Source organism: Phytophthora cinnamomi (assembly GCF_018691715.1).
Source record: "Phytophthora cinnamomi strain GKB4 chromosome Unknown Contig3, whole genome shotgun sequence".
Taxonomy (NCBI): Eukaryota; Oomycota; class Peronosporomycetes; order Peronosporales; family Peronosporaceae; genus Phytophthora; species Phytophthora cinnamomi.
In genome coordinates this window covers 1,136,616-1,148,636 of record NW_027150936.1, presented here as the reverse complement: position 1 = coordinate 1,148,636, position 12,021 = coordinate 1,136,616, and the positions used below count along the sequence as shown (strand labels likewise).

The window sequence follows — 12,021 nt, the reverse complement described above, 5'->3', positions numbered from 1 at the left end:
CTGCCAGCTTAAATAATTGTCGTTGTATTTGGGCGCTCAGCGAATACGCAGCGAAGTGGTGGCCTTGGCCTGCGCTGCTAACGCCTCGGGACGTTCGCGCTTGACGGCGGCCTTGCGGATTCTGTGCGCAACTGCCAGCGACGTCGGACGTGCACTCGGATCTGGCAACAGGCAGTCATGGGCGAGCTTCTTGATAACCTCCGGACACGTCACACGAAACGAAGGCTTCCAGCCCTCGGAGACGATTTTGTGCACCACAGCACTCTCGTTCATCAAACGAGCCTCGCCATCTTCACTGCTGCCTTCACTGGTGGCAGTTGCCGGAAGCGATCGAGCTGCCAGTTTCTCACGCTCGTAAAATGGTAGTTCGCATGTGTCAATCTCCGATAAAACGATACCGAAGGAATACACATCCGATGCCATAGAAGATTGAGCTCCACTGGTCAGCAACTCTGGTGCCATCCAGCGTCCTGTACCACGTGCTCGTGAGCCGTATCGAGACGCGTTTATACTTGCACTCGTATGCTCGTCGCCTCCTGCTGCCAGTGCATCTGCTGCCTCCACATCTTCATCATCTGCAGATGGAAGATAACGTGAGAGACCGAAATCCGTCAGCTTTGCACGTAGGTTACTACGCAACAAAACGTTTGCAGACTTGAGGTCGCCGTGCACCAGTGGCGGGTTTAGTGAGTGCAAGTACACTAGCCCCTCGATGATGTCGATAGCCAAGCGCCATTGAGGTTTTGTCCACGTCCAGATGCTTTGAAATTGATCACGACCGCTCCCAGAGCTTCCAGGTGAGGCCGAACAAGTATCCCCCTTACGCTTAACAGCGTTAAGATATGTTCGTAGATCACCACGCGGTAAATATTCCATGACCAGCAACAGGTCGCGCTCTGAACTCAGCGCCGCGCCGCGGAACTCGACGATACGGTTATGCTCAAGCCGTGACATGATGCGGATTTCTTCAACAAAGTCCAAAATGGCACGCCGGCTCCGGTAGGCCGCGTTGACGCCGCTTGCACAGGACGGTGTAGGCGACTTTGCAGCCGCCATGATTTCCTTGCGCAAGTTCTTGACCACCACCTCCTGTGATCTGTGCATGGCCCTCCACACCTCTCCACAAGCGCCAGCAGCCAGCTTCTCCTGCTTGACAATTGCATCGAAGTCGATGCGGTGCGAGAGCAGCTCTTCGTCTTCCCAAACGGACGAAATGCACGGCAGCTCCGACAGCAGCATGGGGTTCTCCTCCTCCTCTATAACCTCGGGGCCTTGCTCCTGTTTCAAGCTCTGCGAGATCTCCGTCGCAACTCTCGACGCCAGGTCCTCATCTCCAGCCCCCGACGTCGGTCTGTACGTGGCTGTGACGCGCACGTGCGGTCCGAGATCCTGATCGAACTGAATCGGAGGCGCCGACTTGGGCGCGTCGCTGTCGTCCCCGTCCGCGCTCTCTCTGCACCGCACCAATAGCTTCCCTCTGCTCCTGCTGCGCGACCTCACGGCCGAGAACAGTCCGCTGCCGCTGCTGGTGAAGCTGCGGAAGCTGCTGCCGGGCAGCGAGTGGCGCCGCTTGCTGCTGGCCTTCCCAGCGTCTTCGAAGACGAAGTCCGGGTCCATCTCCAGCTCAGCCTCCTGCTCCTGCTCCTGCTCCTGCTCTTGGTCCTGCTCTGCCTCCAGTGCCTCAGCTTCTGCCTCTTCCTGCTGCTGCTCCTGCTGCTGTTGTTGCTGCTGCTGCGCCTGGCGCCGGCGCAGCGCGTAGCTCTTCATGTGGTACTTGAAGCAGTGCGTCCAGACGCTGCAGGCCTTGGCGGACACGGCCTTGAAGCGCTCCTCCTCGGGCGGGTAGAAGCGCTGGCTGTCTCCCGGCAGCAGCAGGCTGCCCGCGCGCCGCGCCATCGAGTCGGACGCCTTCTTGTGCAGCTCGCGGTCCTGCACGAAGCCCTGCGCCACGAAGCTGCGGTCCGCGCGGCTCGTGAGCGTCACGCGCGTGAGCACCAGGCGCCGCAGCAGCTTGCCGTTCACCGTGTCGTCGTCCGAGAACACGAAGAGCGCCGCCTGCTGCGCGCGGAACACGCAGAAGCGCCGCCGGTAGCGCCGGAAGATGCCCAGCCCCTCGCGGCGCCACAGCCAGCCGCTCAGCCGCACGGGCAGCGCCAGCGCGCGCCCCGGCGCCCGCGGCAGCGGGTGCTGCTCCTCCACGTATTCGTACACGCCCTGCTCGGCGTCGCGCACGCTGCGCACGGCCACGGCGGCGCCGCCGATAGTCACGCAGTCCGCCATGGCGTCGGACCAAAATGACGGCAGCAACCTGCAACCGCCCGATACTCTCGCCGCCAACCGATACGGCAGAAAGCTGCAAGGCTATCAAGTATGACAGCGCAGAAAATTAGCTAATTCATGTAGATACAATAATTAGATAAGGGTTACACTATCACTATTAAGATGCATGTAAAATCCGTTGAATTGTTATTGAGGGGTTGCTACTTCGACGTGGAGAACAGCGCCCCCTCATTGGTCAGAACAGTGCGTATTTCAGCCAATCGCCCGTCGGTTCAGCCTGTAGATACCACGCGGCAGTCCGGAATCCGTCGTAGAGCAGAGTAGAGCGCAGGGGAGGACGCCATGGTGCTGTCGGCCGTGTTCATCACCGACCTGAAGGGCAAGGTCATCATCTCGCGCAACTACCGCGGGGACATCCCCATGTCCGCCTCCTCCAAGTTCACGCGCTACGTGCAGGACAAGGACGACTCGGAGCAGCGCCCGGTGTTCACGGAGGACGGCTACACCTTCGTCTACCTCAAGGTGGGCCGGCCCTACCATGCGTGTATACTGTATACTATAGTAGTGCATACTCACCCGTGTGTCGACCCATGTATACACCGCCTGCGCAGCACAACAACCTGTACCTGATGACGGTGACCAAGGTGAACTCGAACGTGGCGCTCATGCTCATGTACCTCACGCGCATCTGCCAGGTCTTCCGCGACTACTTCGGCGAGCTGGAGGAGGAGAGCATCCGCGACAACTTCGTCATCATCTTCGAGCTGCTGGACGAGACCATGGACCACGGCTACCCGCAGACCACGGAGGCGCGCATCCTGCGCGAGTACATCACGCAGGAGGGCCACCGCCTCGAGGCGGCCCCGCGCCCCCCCACGGCGCTCACCAACGCCGTCTCGTGGCGCAGCGAGGGCATCAAGCACCGCAAGAACGAGATCTTCCTGGACGTCGTGGAGAAGCTCAACCTGCTCGTGTCCAGCAACGGCACCGTGCTGCACTCGGAGATCATCGGCGCCGTCAAGATGAAGAGCTTCCTGTCGGGCATGCCCGAGCTCAAGCTCGGCCTCAACGACAAGGCGCTGTTCGAAGCCACGGGACGCTCCTCCAGCAAGGGCAAGGCCGTGGAGATGGAGGACATCAAGTTCCACCAGTGTGTGCGGCTCGCGCGCTTCGAGTCGGACCGGACCATCTCGTTCATCCCGCCGGACGGAGAGTTCGACCTCATGACCTACCGTCTGGCTACGCACGTCAAGCCGCTGATCTGGGTGGAGGCCGTCGTGGAGCCGCACTCGCGGTCACGTATCGAGTACATGGTGAAGGCCAAGTCGCAATTCAAGAGCCGCAGTATCGCGAACAACGTGGAGATCGTGATTCCCGTGCCGCCGGATGTCGACTCGCCCAGCTTCAAGTGCAGCATTGGCTCGGTGACGTACGTGCCCGACCGCGACGCCATCGTCTGGTCCATCAAGCAGTTCAACGGCTCTCGCGAGTACCTCATGCGCGCACACTTTGGTCTACCTAGTGTGGACAACCACGAGGCCACAGACGACTGGAAGGCGCCCATCCAGGTCAAGTTCGAGATCCCCTACTTCACAGTCTCGGGCATCCAGGTGCGCTACCTCAAGATCATCGAAAAGAGCGGCTACCAGGCACTGCCATGGGTGCGCTACATCACGCAGAACGGCGACTACCAGCTACGCATGTCCTAGATGTGTCTTCGGCAGCAACAAAAGAGGCACTCAGCACTAATTTAACCAGTGACTGACTGATCGAGGCCGGAATACAACAATTTGCTCAAGGAAGGCATGAGTACGGGGGTAAAAATGACAGGCAGGACGGCAATCATTCGGTAAGTAGAGGGCGGGAAAGTGGATTAGGCAAGGGTAGACGCACGGAAGAGGCCTGTCTTAGGCTGGATGCTTCCTTCATTGCTGAATGTGAACGATGTATATGAGTAGATGTGTGTGTTGCTTTCAACTACTGGCTATGGCTGGGGTGGATGCGGATCAAGAACCCAGGCCTCTCGTATCGGATCCTTCCCAGCTATGCCGCAGACCCACCAGTCTCAGTAAGCGTACTCGTCGTGCCAGCGTTTGTCTTGCTGCATCTGTCGTCTGTGGAATCCGTACGAATGGCATCTTCCCCAAGGAGCCCACCACCAGCGTCCGAGATTGGATCCGCTGTCCTCAAAGGCGCTTTCTCGCGTCGGTGGGGTCGTTGCAACTACTATCGCTGCACGCTCCGCGTCATGCTGCGCCTTGGTGGCCGCAGTCAGCGCTCGAAGCGACGAGGTGCTTCCTCGCACGCGCTCCGGTCCAGGCTCCAGATAATTTACTCTCGCAGCTCCCAGCGTCCCGGTTGTCAGCCACTCCGTCGTCTGCAATGTCGCCGAACCCGAACCAAGGATGGCCACGCGCGCAGATTTTGACGTGATATCCCCCGTATCGATTGTGCCGCTACCTGCGATAAGAATCGACTGGGTTTCACAGTGGCAGTCGTCTTCGTCCGAGTTTGACGCGAAGCGGATCTTCCCCGACCCAGTCACAGCCGCTCCAAAGCTTGGCGTGGACAACTTAGGCGACTGCACGATGATACTGGAGCCACCCCAGCGTCCTGCAGCTGCCGCACGAATGCGATCTCTCGCCGTAAGCTCTGGTGTTGACAGGTAGAGCTGACCGCCCCTGCCAGCAAGCAAGGACAAATTGCCAACTCGGAGTCCCTGCTGCTGCGTCACGAAAACCCGACTCCCACGAAGCGCAGCCAGCTTGATCTTCCCGTACGGCCGGTCGTTCACCAGAACACTTCCGTCCTCGTTGTCAGTCACCACAAGTGGCCCACCGCCAAACGCTGCGAGATTGCGGAGCTCCGAGGCTTCGCGCACAAAGATTTCGGTCAGCAGGTGCTTTCCAGGCTCGGTCGGCTCTTCAACCGGCCACCCGCGAGGCGGACGGAGGTCGAAGCCGATGAGAAGGCGGCTGGAGCCTCGCGCTAGAACATCAACGCGCTCTAACAGGTCGCGAGCGTCGCTCGACACTCTCGCCACCGCGACAAGTTGGTCGCTGCTGCTGCCTTGTGCCTGAGCCACCTCGTCGAAAAATGCAGACGGAGCTACCGAGATGTACGTGAGTCCAGGAGTAGCCACACGCAGCTTCTCCAGCGTCTCATTGCCAGATATGCCCCACGTTTGCTGCACGCGCTGCTGCTGGGCGATAGGAAGTTTTGGGGACTCGATAGGTCCGACTCGCACCTTGAAACTCATCGAGCGCTGCTGCAACTGGAGCATAGTTCTGTTCGTAGAGAGAATGCAGCGCCGCAGTTGAGGGAGCATCTTGGAATGGTGGGGCTTGGAGTTTTGGTTGTGGTGGTGGATTGGAAAGTGAGAGGTTCGCAGGAGAAGAAGGCCTGAGGCCATTGGCCTCCGTATAAGACCCCCTTGACTTTGAACAGTAATAAACGACTTCAACTTGGAATGCTGGTGACTTTACCATCATTACTATCATTTAGAAACGGGTGGCTGCAAAACATCACCAGACGACTAGCTCAATCGCTACAGACGAGGAAAGAAGTTGAAGTTCATGCTTCAGTGTCAAAATGGCAATCAAGGAAGCAGTGCTTGAGCGGCATCTCGTGAAAAAAAAAAAACTCAGTTCAGTTTCCCAAGGTGCTCACGGATGAAATCGAGGTGGTCGTGCCACAGCATGGCGTTCTGATCTTGACTTTGTTGGCGTCACCGTCCGAGTAGTACGGAGGTTCAGGCGCCATGATAAGCGGGAACGGGTCCAGCATCGCGTCCCAGAAGTGCTTGTTCTGGGTGTGCGCGAGCGAGAACAGCTCCATCATTTGTCTCGTGAGCTTTCTGTGGAGCTCCTTGAGGTCGGCGAGGCTCCGCGTATTCCCATTTGGTGCCAGGAATGCCCCAGCGCGTCAGTAACAACCGCAGGGAGCGATGCACGAGTCGCCAGCTCGTGGGCGGCGATGGCGTCCTGGACAGCCTTGACCAGCACCATCTTGATGTACACGAGGGAGCTTGTGTAGAACACATCGCCGCATGCCACTGGCATCGCGTCCTCCGTCATGTCGGCGCCGTGCAAGTCCAGGTAGGGCAGCTCCATGTTGCCATAGTCATAGTTCGACTCCTGGTAGACTTTCGTGTGCCACTTGATGAAGTCGTAGGCCTCCTGGTACTGGCCTAGCAGCAGCATGAGCGTCGGCATGAGGAAACGGATGCCGTGGTGCCCCAATCACTTCAAGATCTATCCAGCAGCAGCACCACCACCACCAACGGCACCAGCGCTACACGCAAGGAATCCTCTGTTACGAAAAATGCCATTAGGGCATTGTACATACAATCGAATTGAACACACTTCATTCTTTGCAGGGGTCACAATTAGGAGGAGGTAAACTATTGCCTAGGCGGAATCCTCGGAGTCCCAAATCGTGAACTCGTCCAGATTTTCGAGAAGATCCTCTTCAACATCGTTGTCAGCGGAATCATCGTCGCGAGAGAGCCACTTGCGGCAAAATAGTTCTCCATAGACGTCGTGGCGACTGATGTGCCAATCTTTAGCAGGGAGCGAATCCTACCGCTGCCACATACCGAGTAACAACGTCGCCACGCACATCTTTCCAGGCTGTTTACACCCACTGAGCAACGTCTGTAACTGGACGCTGCTTCGGGTTTCCACCTTTCGTGTACTGCACGAGGTCCGATGATTTCCATTCGTTAATGATAGTCGAGAGTTTGTCCTGGCAGCCCTTGCTGGGACCTCTCGGTGCTCCTCAATCCACGTGACGACCTCCTTCTTCTCCGACATGATCTTGGCGAGGCGGGATCCAGGCATGGTGGCGTTGGTTGGTTGGTGCAGATGCTTGTTGTTGACAGCGAATTGAAAACTGACAATATTTCCGCAGCGCAAGTGCCGGATATCGTGCTCTAGGATGCCAACGTGAGGTATACTAATTGGCGTAGGTACAATAGGAATTGTATAGTCAACGAGATGATCGCATTCTACAGGGGGCATTCTATTTGGCACCGCAATACTAATTGGCATTTTCCGTTAGTAAATTCCGTACCAGTTCATCGTGCTTGCGAGACGCACGATGCGGCCAACTTCGGTTCCGTCTGACACTCAGTGGACAGCACGTATCCAGCGATACTGGCACTGGAAACGATAACATCCGCGGTATTACTGCACTATTTACCGCTGCGCTCTGATCAGATCTTGGTAGTATGGCTTCCGCTGTTGCGGGGACAAGGCAGACTACGTACCCTCGTGCACCGCAAAACAAGAAACGCGCTGAGTTCATAGTGCGCATCATTCATCATTTTGCGGTACACCACCGTTGGCGAGGAGTTGGTTTTTGACTATGGCTACAACACAGTGTCGCCATCGCGTGCAAAGAGGAAATAGTCTTAGGCTACGGCTACACCCAATCATCACTAGTGGCGATAGCGAGACGCTCCTAGTGGGTAAAACCCACGAAGATCAAGCGTTCCACTGAGGGTTTGATTCTCGCCTAGGGCGACACCCGATACAACGCCATGTACGTCTATTTCCGGCCATCACTATATCCCCAGGAAACCCGATGTCACACCCACAATGGATATCCCCTGCAACCGCATCTCCTCAAACCGCCGTCACCACGACCTCAGAAAGGGAAACCGATCGCTAGGAATAGTTTAGGGTAACTCACTTAGACGTAAAAGTGCCAGCTTCCACCAGCTTCCGAACAAAGTGTCTAAATATAAGCCACCAGGACAAGAACAAGAACCTGGAGCCATCATCACTACTGGCGATGGCGGAAAGCTGACTGTAGGCTATGAGGCCCATTCCTAACAAGGATTCTAGGGGTATGATCCCACCGCGGATAGGCGTAAACAGAGCATGCGCCAAAGTTGGTTCCTAACTTGGTCATTATCTATAAATTGGCTATAAAGTGGTGTGTTTGTGTGATAGTATGTTGTGATCAACCATTCGTAATGATGGAGACAATGATGCGTGCAGTGGTGGCGCCTACGAACAGATAATTGAGAGAATACAAAAATCAGATAGCGAACCGTACCAGTTCCGACATCTGAAGCCTACAACAACTGGACAGTGGATCAGTTGAAGCTCGAGTGTACTTCTAGCAAGTTGTCGGTCGCAAAGAACACAAAAAAGGGGACCGCGTGGCCATTCTCAATGCATGTGTCATATCCAAAGGTGGGATTGACCGTTTTGTGTAGCAGCAACAGCTAGGAAAGCGGGGCACCAATTCTGGCGAAGCTCATTGACCTCGGCACCGCATATTCTGACTAATTTATATGCAGTTCTCCGATGAGTTCTTTCATCACTTCATTTAGTCCGGCGATCAGCTTACTCAGAAGCATCAATATGAAGTTGGAACTGGATTTTGAGCGGCCTTTGCAGCAACCTTTAAATCCATTGTCGAGGCATACGACCGTCTCGTTGCCGGCAGTTCCCTCTTTGAAGGCGATTTCCCGATCAGATTACACTACAAGCTGCTGCGAAGCTCCAAGGAATGAGGAGGGGAGTCCATTCAGAGAAAAGTACACATGCAAAACGAGATGAGGCCCACATCAATATCCAAAAGGGCCTGAATCAAACCAGCCTTTCCACAGGGCTATCCACGTTCCATGATACAGTCATATCATCACAACCATTTACTGGCTCTCAAACGTGGCTAGTCAGAAGGGTCACTTGACTTGAGCCTCACAACCAAAACGCAGCAGAAGGGGGTCTATATTTGTAAAGCCCAACACTGCCGCAGCAGCAACAGGAGGGCGGCGTTGACGCCGCCCTCAGTCTAAGCACCACCGGTAGTAGTAGCAGCAGTAGCACGTCGGGAGCGGCGCCGACGCCACTGTCTGTCCGAGCGCCACCAGTAGTAGCGGCATCAAGTTGAGAGCGGCGTCGACGCCGCCCTCTGACTGAGCCCCAACAGCAAGAAGAGTTCGGGCCGTCGATAAGGAAGATGGATCCGGTGCTCAAGGCGAGCTTGTGACGAGGTCCTAGCCAATTCTAGGCCAGGACCCATCGGTCAGAAGCCCAAACCCTACCACGTACCGGCCACATGTCACTCAAATCGTGGATATTTGTAGAGCTGTCGAAGTTTAGCGAAAAACCTACTTAGCCTCCACGCCCCTTGGCAGGTTTCTAAACATCCAAAAACGTGATCGTTAACGTCTTGTCGTGTGTGGTCCACATCACGTGAGCTGGAGGTGACGGAGAGCAACCATCCGAAGTAAAGGACGACGCCGCTGAACGAGCAGACGCCACCGAGCGACGCTAGCGACAGCGACGAGGACCAGTATGTCGACAGACCGCGCCCACGGGCTCATGAACTGCTGTGCTGCTACAACATTCGCTATCGCTCCACACAAGTAACCTGCTGACGCTGGCACTAGGCAACCCGCTACACGAGGACTTTGTTGAGCTCCGCGGCCTCAGACCGCCTCATAGGTCGTAGAACAGCGCTCGGCGCACTCCAACAAGGAGACCAAGAACAGGAGGGCCACGGAGGAGAAGGATGTGACCGCTGAACGGTCAAAGTGGCCAAGAAAGTATGGCTACCTCGGAGGATACCACGGACACTACCGAGGAGATGCCGTCCACGAGCGAGATGACGAGTGCGATGATTGAGATTGTGGATGATACGGGGTTGACGAAGGACACGAAACCCAAGTCGAAGAAACACCGCAATCCGAAGCGCAAGCCAACTGCGGGCACGACCGAGACGACCGAGGGGGAAACCACGGAAGTGACCACCGAGACGGTCGAGACGGTTGAGACGACCGACTTCAAGCCCGAGGAGATGACGGGAGTGACGATCGAGACAACCGAGGAGGTGCCGTCCACGAGCGAGGTGACTGTTGAGACGACGGAGACGGAGACGACTGGTAGAAATTGCATTGACGTAGGACAAGAAGCCCAAGTTAACAAACAGCTGATTGATTACACCAACGATCCGGAAACAGAGTAAGGTAGTTGTAGCGAGGAAGAATCAAACACAATTACTTCAGTAGATGCAAATTTTTCGTTTTCTGCTGAATACGATTGAATTTAACGCTTACTTGCTCAGCCTGCGTGAGTTTTCTGTGATGAAGACAAGCTCCCGAACTAGCTCTGGTGCGAAAGAGCTTCGTTTCGCGGTTACGATGTTTCCGCTAGTAGAGAACGCTCTCTCCGAAGGTACACTTGTTGCTACTGCTCCGAGCCACTTCCTTGCAAGCCTAGCGATGTTCGGGTAAGTTGATTTGTTGGTACGCCACCATGCAAGTGCGTCGAACTTGTCCCGGTCTTTTTGTGATATCACTATAGTTTTAGCAGCAGCGAGATACTTGCCAAATTCTTCTCTGCATGCCTGCTCTGTTCGTGATGCGGCACAGGGCTGAAGGGGTCCAAACATTGCGTCGCCAATATAGGCTGAGCTTCGTGTTTGCTCTGTAGAAAATTGCTGGGTATGCGGGGGTGTCGACGGAGTGACATTTGCGCGCTCAACGGCAGCTTTCATAAACATTTCATCAGTTTGAAGTCGTTCATGTGGCCTCACGTGATTCATTGTCTTCGCTACGCGGGGATCCAGGTACGCAATCCAGGTCAGATCGGTGTTCTTTAGCTTACCAAATCGACTTTGAAACACGCGAAGAATAGTGGCTTGCACATCCGTCATCAACACTCGTACTTCATCGACATAAGCTTCGCTTCCAGCGCCATTTAGGTTGCCGTCCACGAGATTCTTGTTCTGAAGAACAGTCTCAACACCAGTAATAGCAGACATGACAAGCGGTAGACTAGGATAACGTTGAGCGCCTAGCATTGTCGACACTCTTGCAAACTGCCTCAGAAGGAGGCACATACGGTCAATTGCCAGTCAATCCTTATGCTTTGGCTTCGAAAGCTTGTTGCGCATATCTTTAAACTCCATGTGCCCGTCTGCAGAATGCAAGTGTTGAAAAAATCCATCTAACGGTCCTTGAAGCTTTAGTCATCGCTCCAACATGTCGTAGCAGCTATTCCAGCGTGTTGGACGGTCGACAACCATGTTAACTGCCACAGAGTTGCTGTCACTTTTTTCTGAATCTCAATGAGCCGGTTGCGTGCTTTCGCTGACCTTCTGAAGTACACAGACAACGATCGAAATGATTGAACGATTTCGCACATAGTCTCCATGGCGTTTTCTCCAGACCAACGAGTACTTCATCTGCAAACTCTAGAACTTCGTCAATTGCGAGGTCTCTAAGTCGCTCCATGTCACTTCTCTCATATTCATCAAGGTCATCGTCGCCCTCATATTCAATGGTAGTTGAGTCTTCCTCGTCGTCAATAAGCGATGCCAACGCTGGACGTTCTGTCTCGGATGACTTATTCTTCGGTAGTGCTCCAGACACAACAAGGTGCAACTCGTGTGCGATGCACGGTGTATTTTCAAAGTTCAATAGCTCGGCAGCACCTACTGTGGTGTAGGAAACATCAGTTTTGTGGAGCACCCAAGTGGAACAGTGTACCAAATCCGCCTAATAGCGGAACCGACGGTACTACTCGACTGGATGGGTACACTGTGCCAGTCCGCCGAGCTCGCAGGCTTCACGAGCGCACTGCGGCCGACTGACTGGGAATCAAGAGCACCGGAGACCAAGGACGGGTGGCACCACGCAAGGAGAAGACGCACGTACAGCGGGCCGAGTGCAGGGACGCTAGGAGACGCTCAGCCGAGTTCAAGGTAGTTTCCAGGCCTTGA

General features: G+C 55.3%; 5 protein-coding genes across 5 annotated transcripts; 2 read left to right on the top strand and 3 right to left on the bottom strand.

Annotated features, from left to right (window-relative positions):
• Positions 1-36: 36 nt before the first annotated feature.
• On the bottom strand, positions 37-2,280 carry IUM83_09252 (TKL protein kinase; the record flags this gene model as incomplete). The annotated part of the gene is made up of 2 exons (XM_067933679.1): positions 37-575; positions 825-2,280. The coding sequence occupies 2 exons, from the start codon at positions 2,278-2,280 to the stop codon at positions 37-39; spliced, it is 1,995 nt and encodes a 664-aa protein (XP_067799920.1).
• A 342-nt stretch (positions 2,281-2,622) lies between these two features.
• Positions 2,623-3,989, top strand: IUM83_09251 (AP-1 complex subunit mu-1; the record flags this gene model as incomplete). The annotated part of the gene is made up of 2 exons (XM_067933678.1): positions 2,623-2,802; positions 2,892-3,989. The coding sequence occupies 2 exons, from the start codon at positions 2,623-2,625 to the stop codon at positions 3,987-3,989; spliced, it is 1,278 nt and encodes a 425-aa protein (XP_067799919.1).
• Positions 3,990-4,345: 356 nt separating this feature from the next.
• IUM83_09250 (DmX protein 1) lies at positions 4,346-5,539 on the bottom strand (the record flags this gene model as incomplete). Its single annotated transcript, XM_067933677.1, has 1 exon — positions 4,346-5,539. One exon carries the CDS (start codon positions 5,537-5,539, stop codon positions 4,346-4,348), a length of 1,194 nt encoding a protein of 397 aa, XP_067799918.1.
• Positions 5,540-5,928: 389 nt separating this feature from the next.
• Positions 5,929-6,494, bottom strand: IUM83_09249 (Zinc ion binding protein; the record flags this gene model as incomplete). Its single annotated transcript, XM_067933676.1, has 2 exons — positions 5,929-6,147; positions 6,216-6,494. 2 exons carry the CDS (start codon positions 6,492-6,494, stop codon positions 5,929-5,931), a joined length of 498 nt encoding a protein of 165 aa, XP_067799818.1.
• Positions 6,495-9,846: 3,352 nt separating this feature from the next.
• On the top strand, positions 9,847-10,263 carry IUM83_09248 (uncharacterized protein; the record flags this gene model as incomplete). The annotated part of the gene is made up of 1 exon (XM_067933675.1): positions 9,847-10,263. One exon carries the CDS (start codon positions 9,847-9,849, stop codon positions 10,261-10,263), a length of 417 nt encoding a protein of 138 aa, XP_067799819.1.
• Between the last annotated feature and the right edge of the window lie 1,758 nt (positions 10,264-12,021).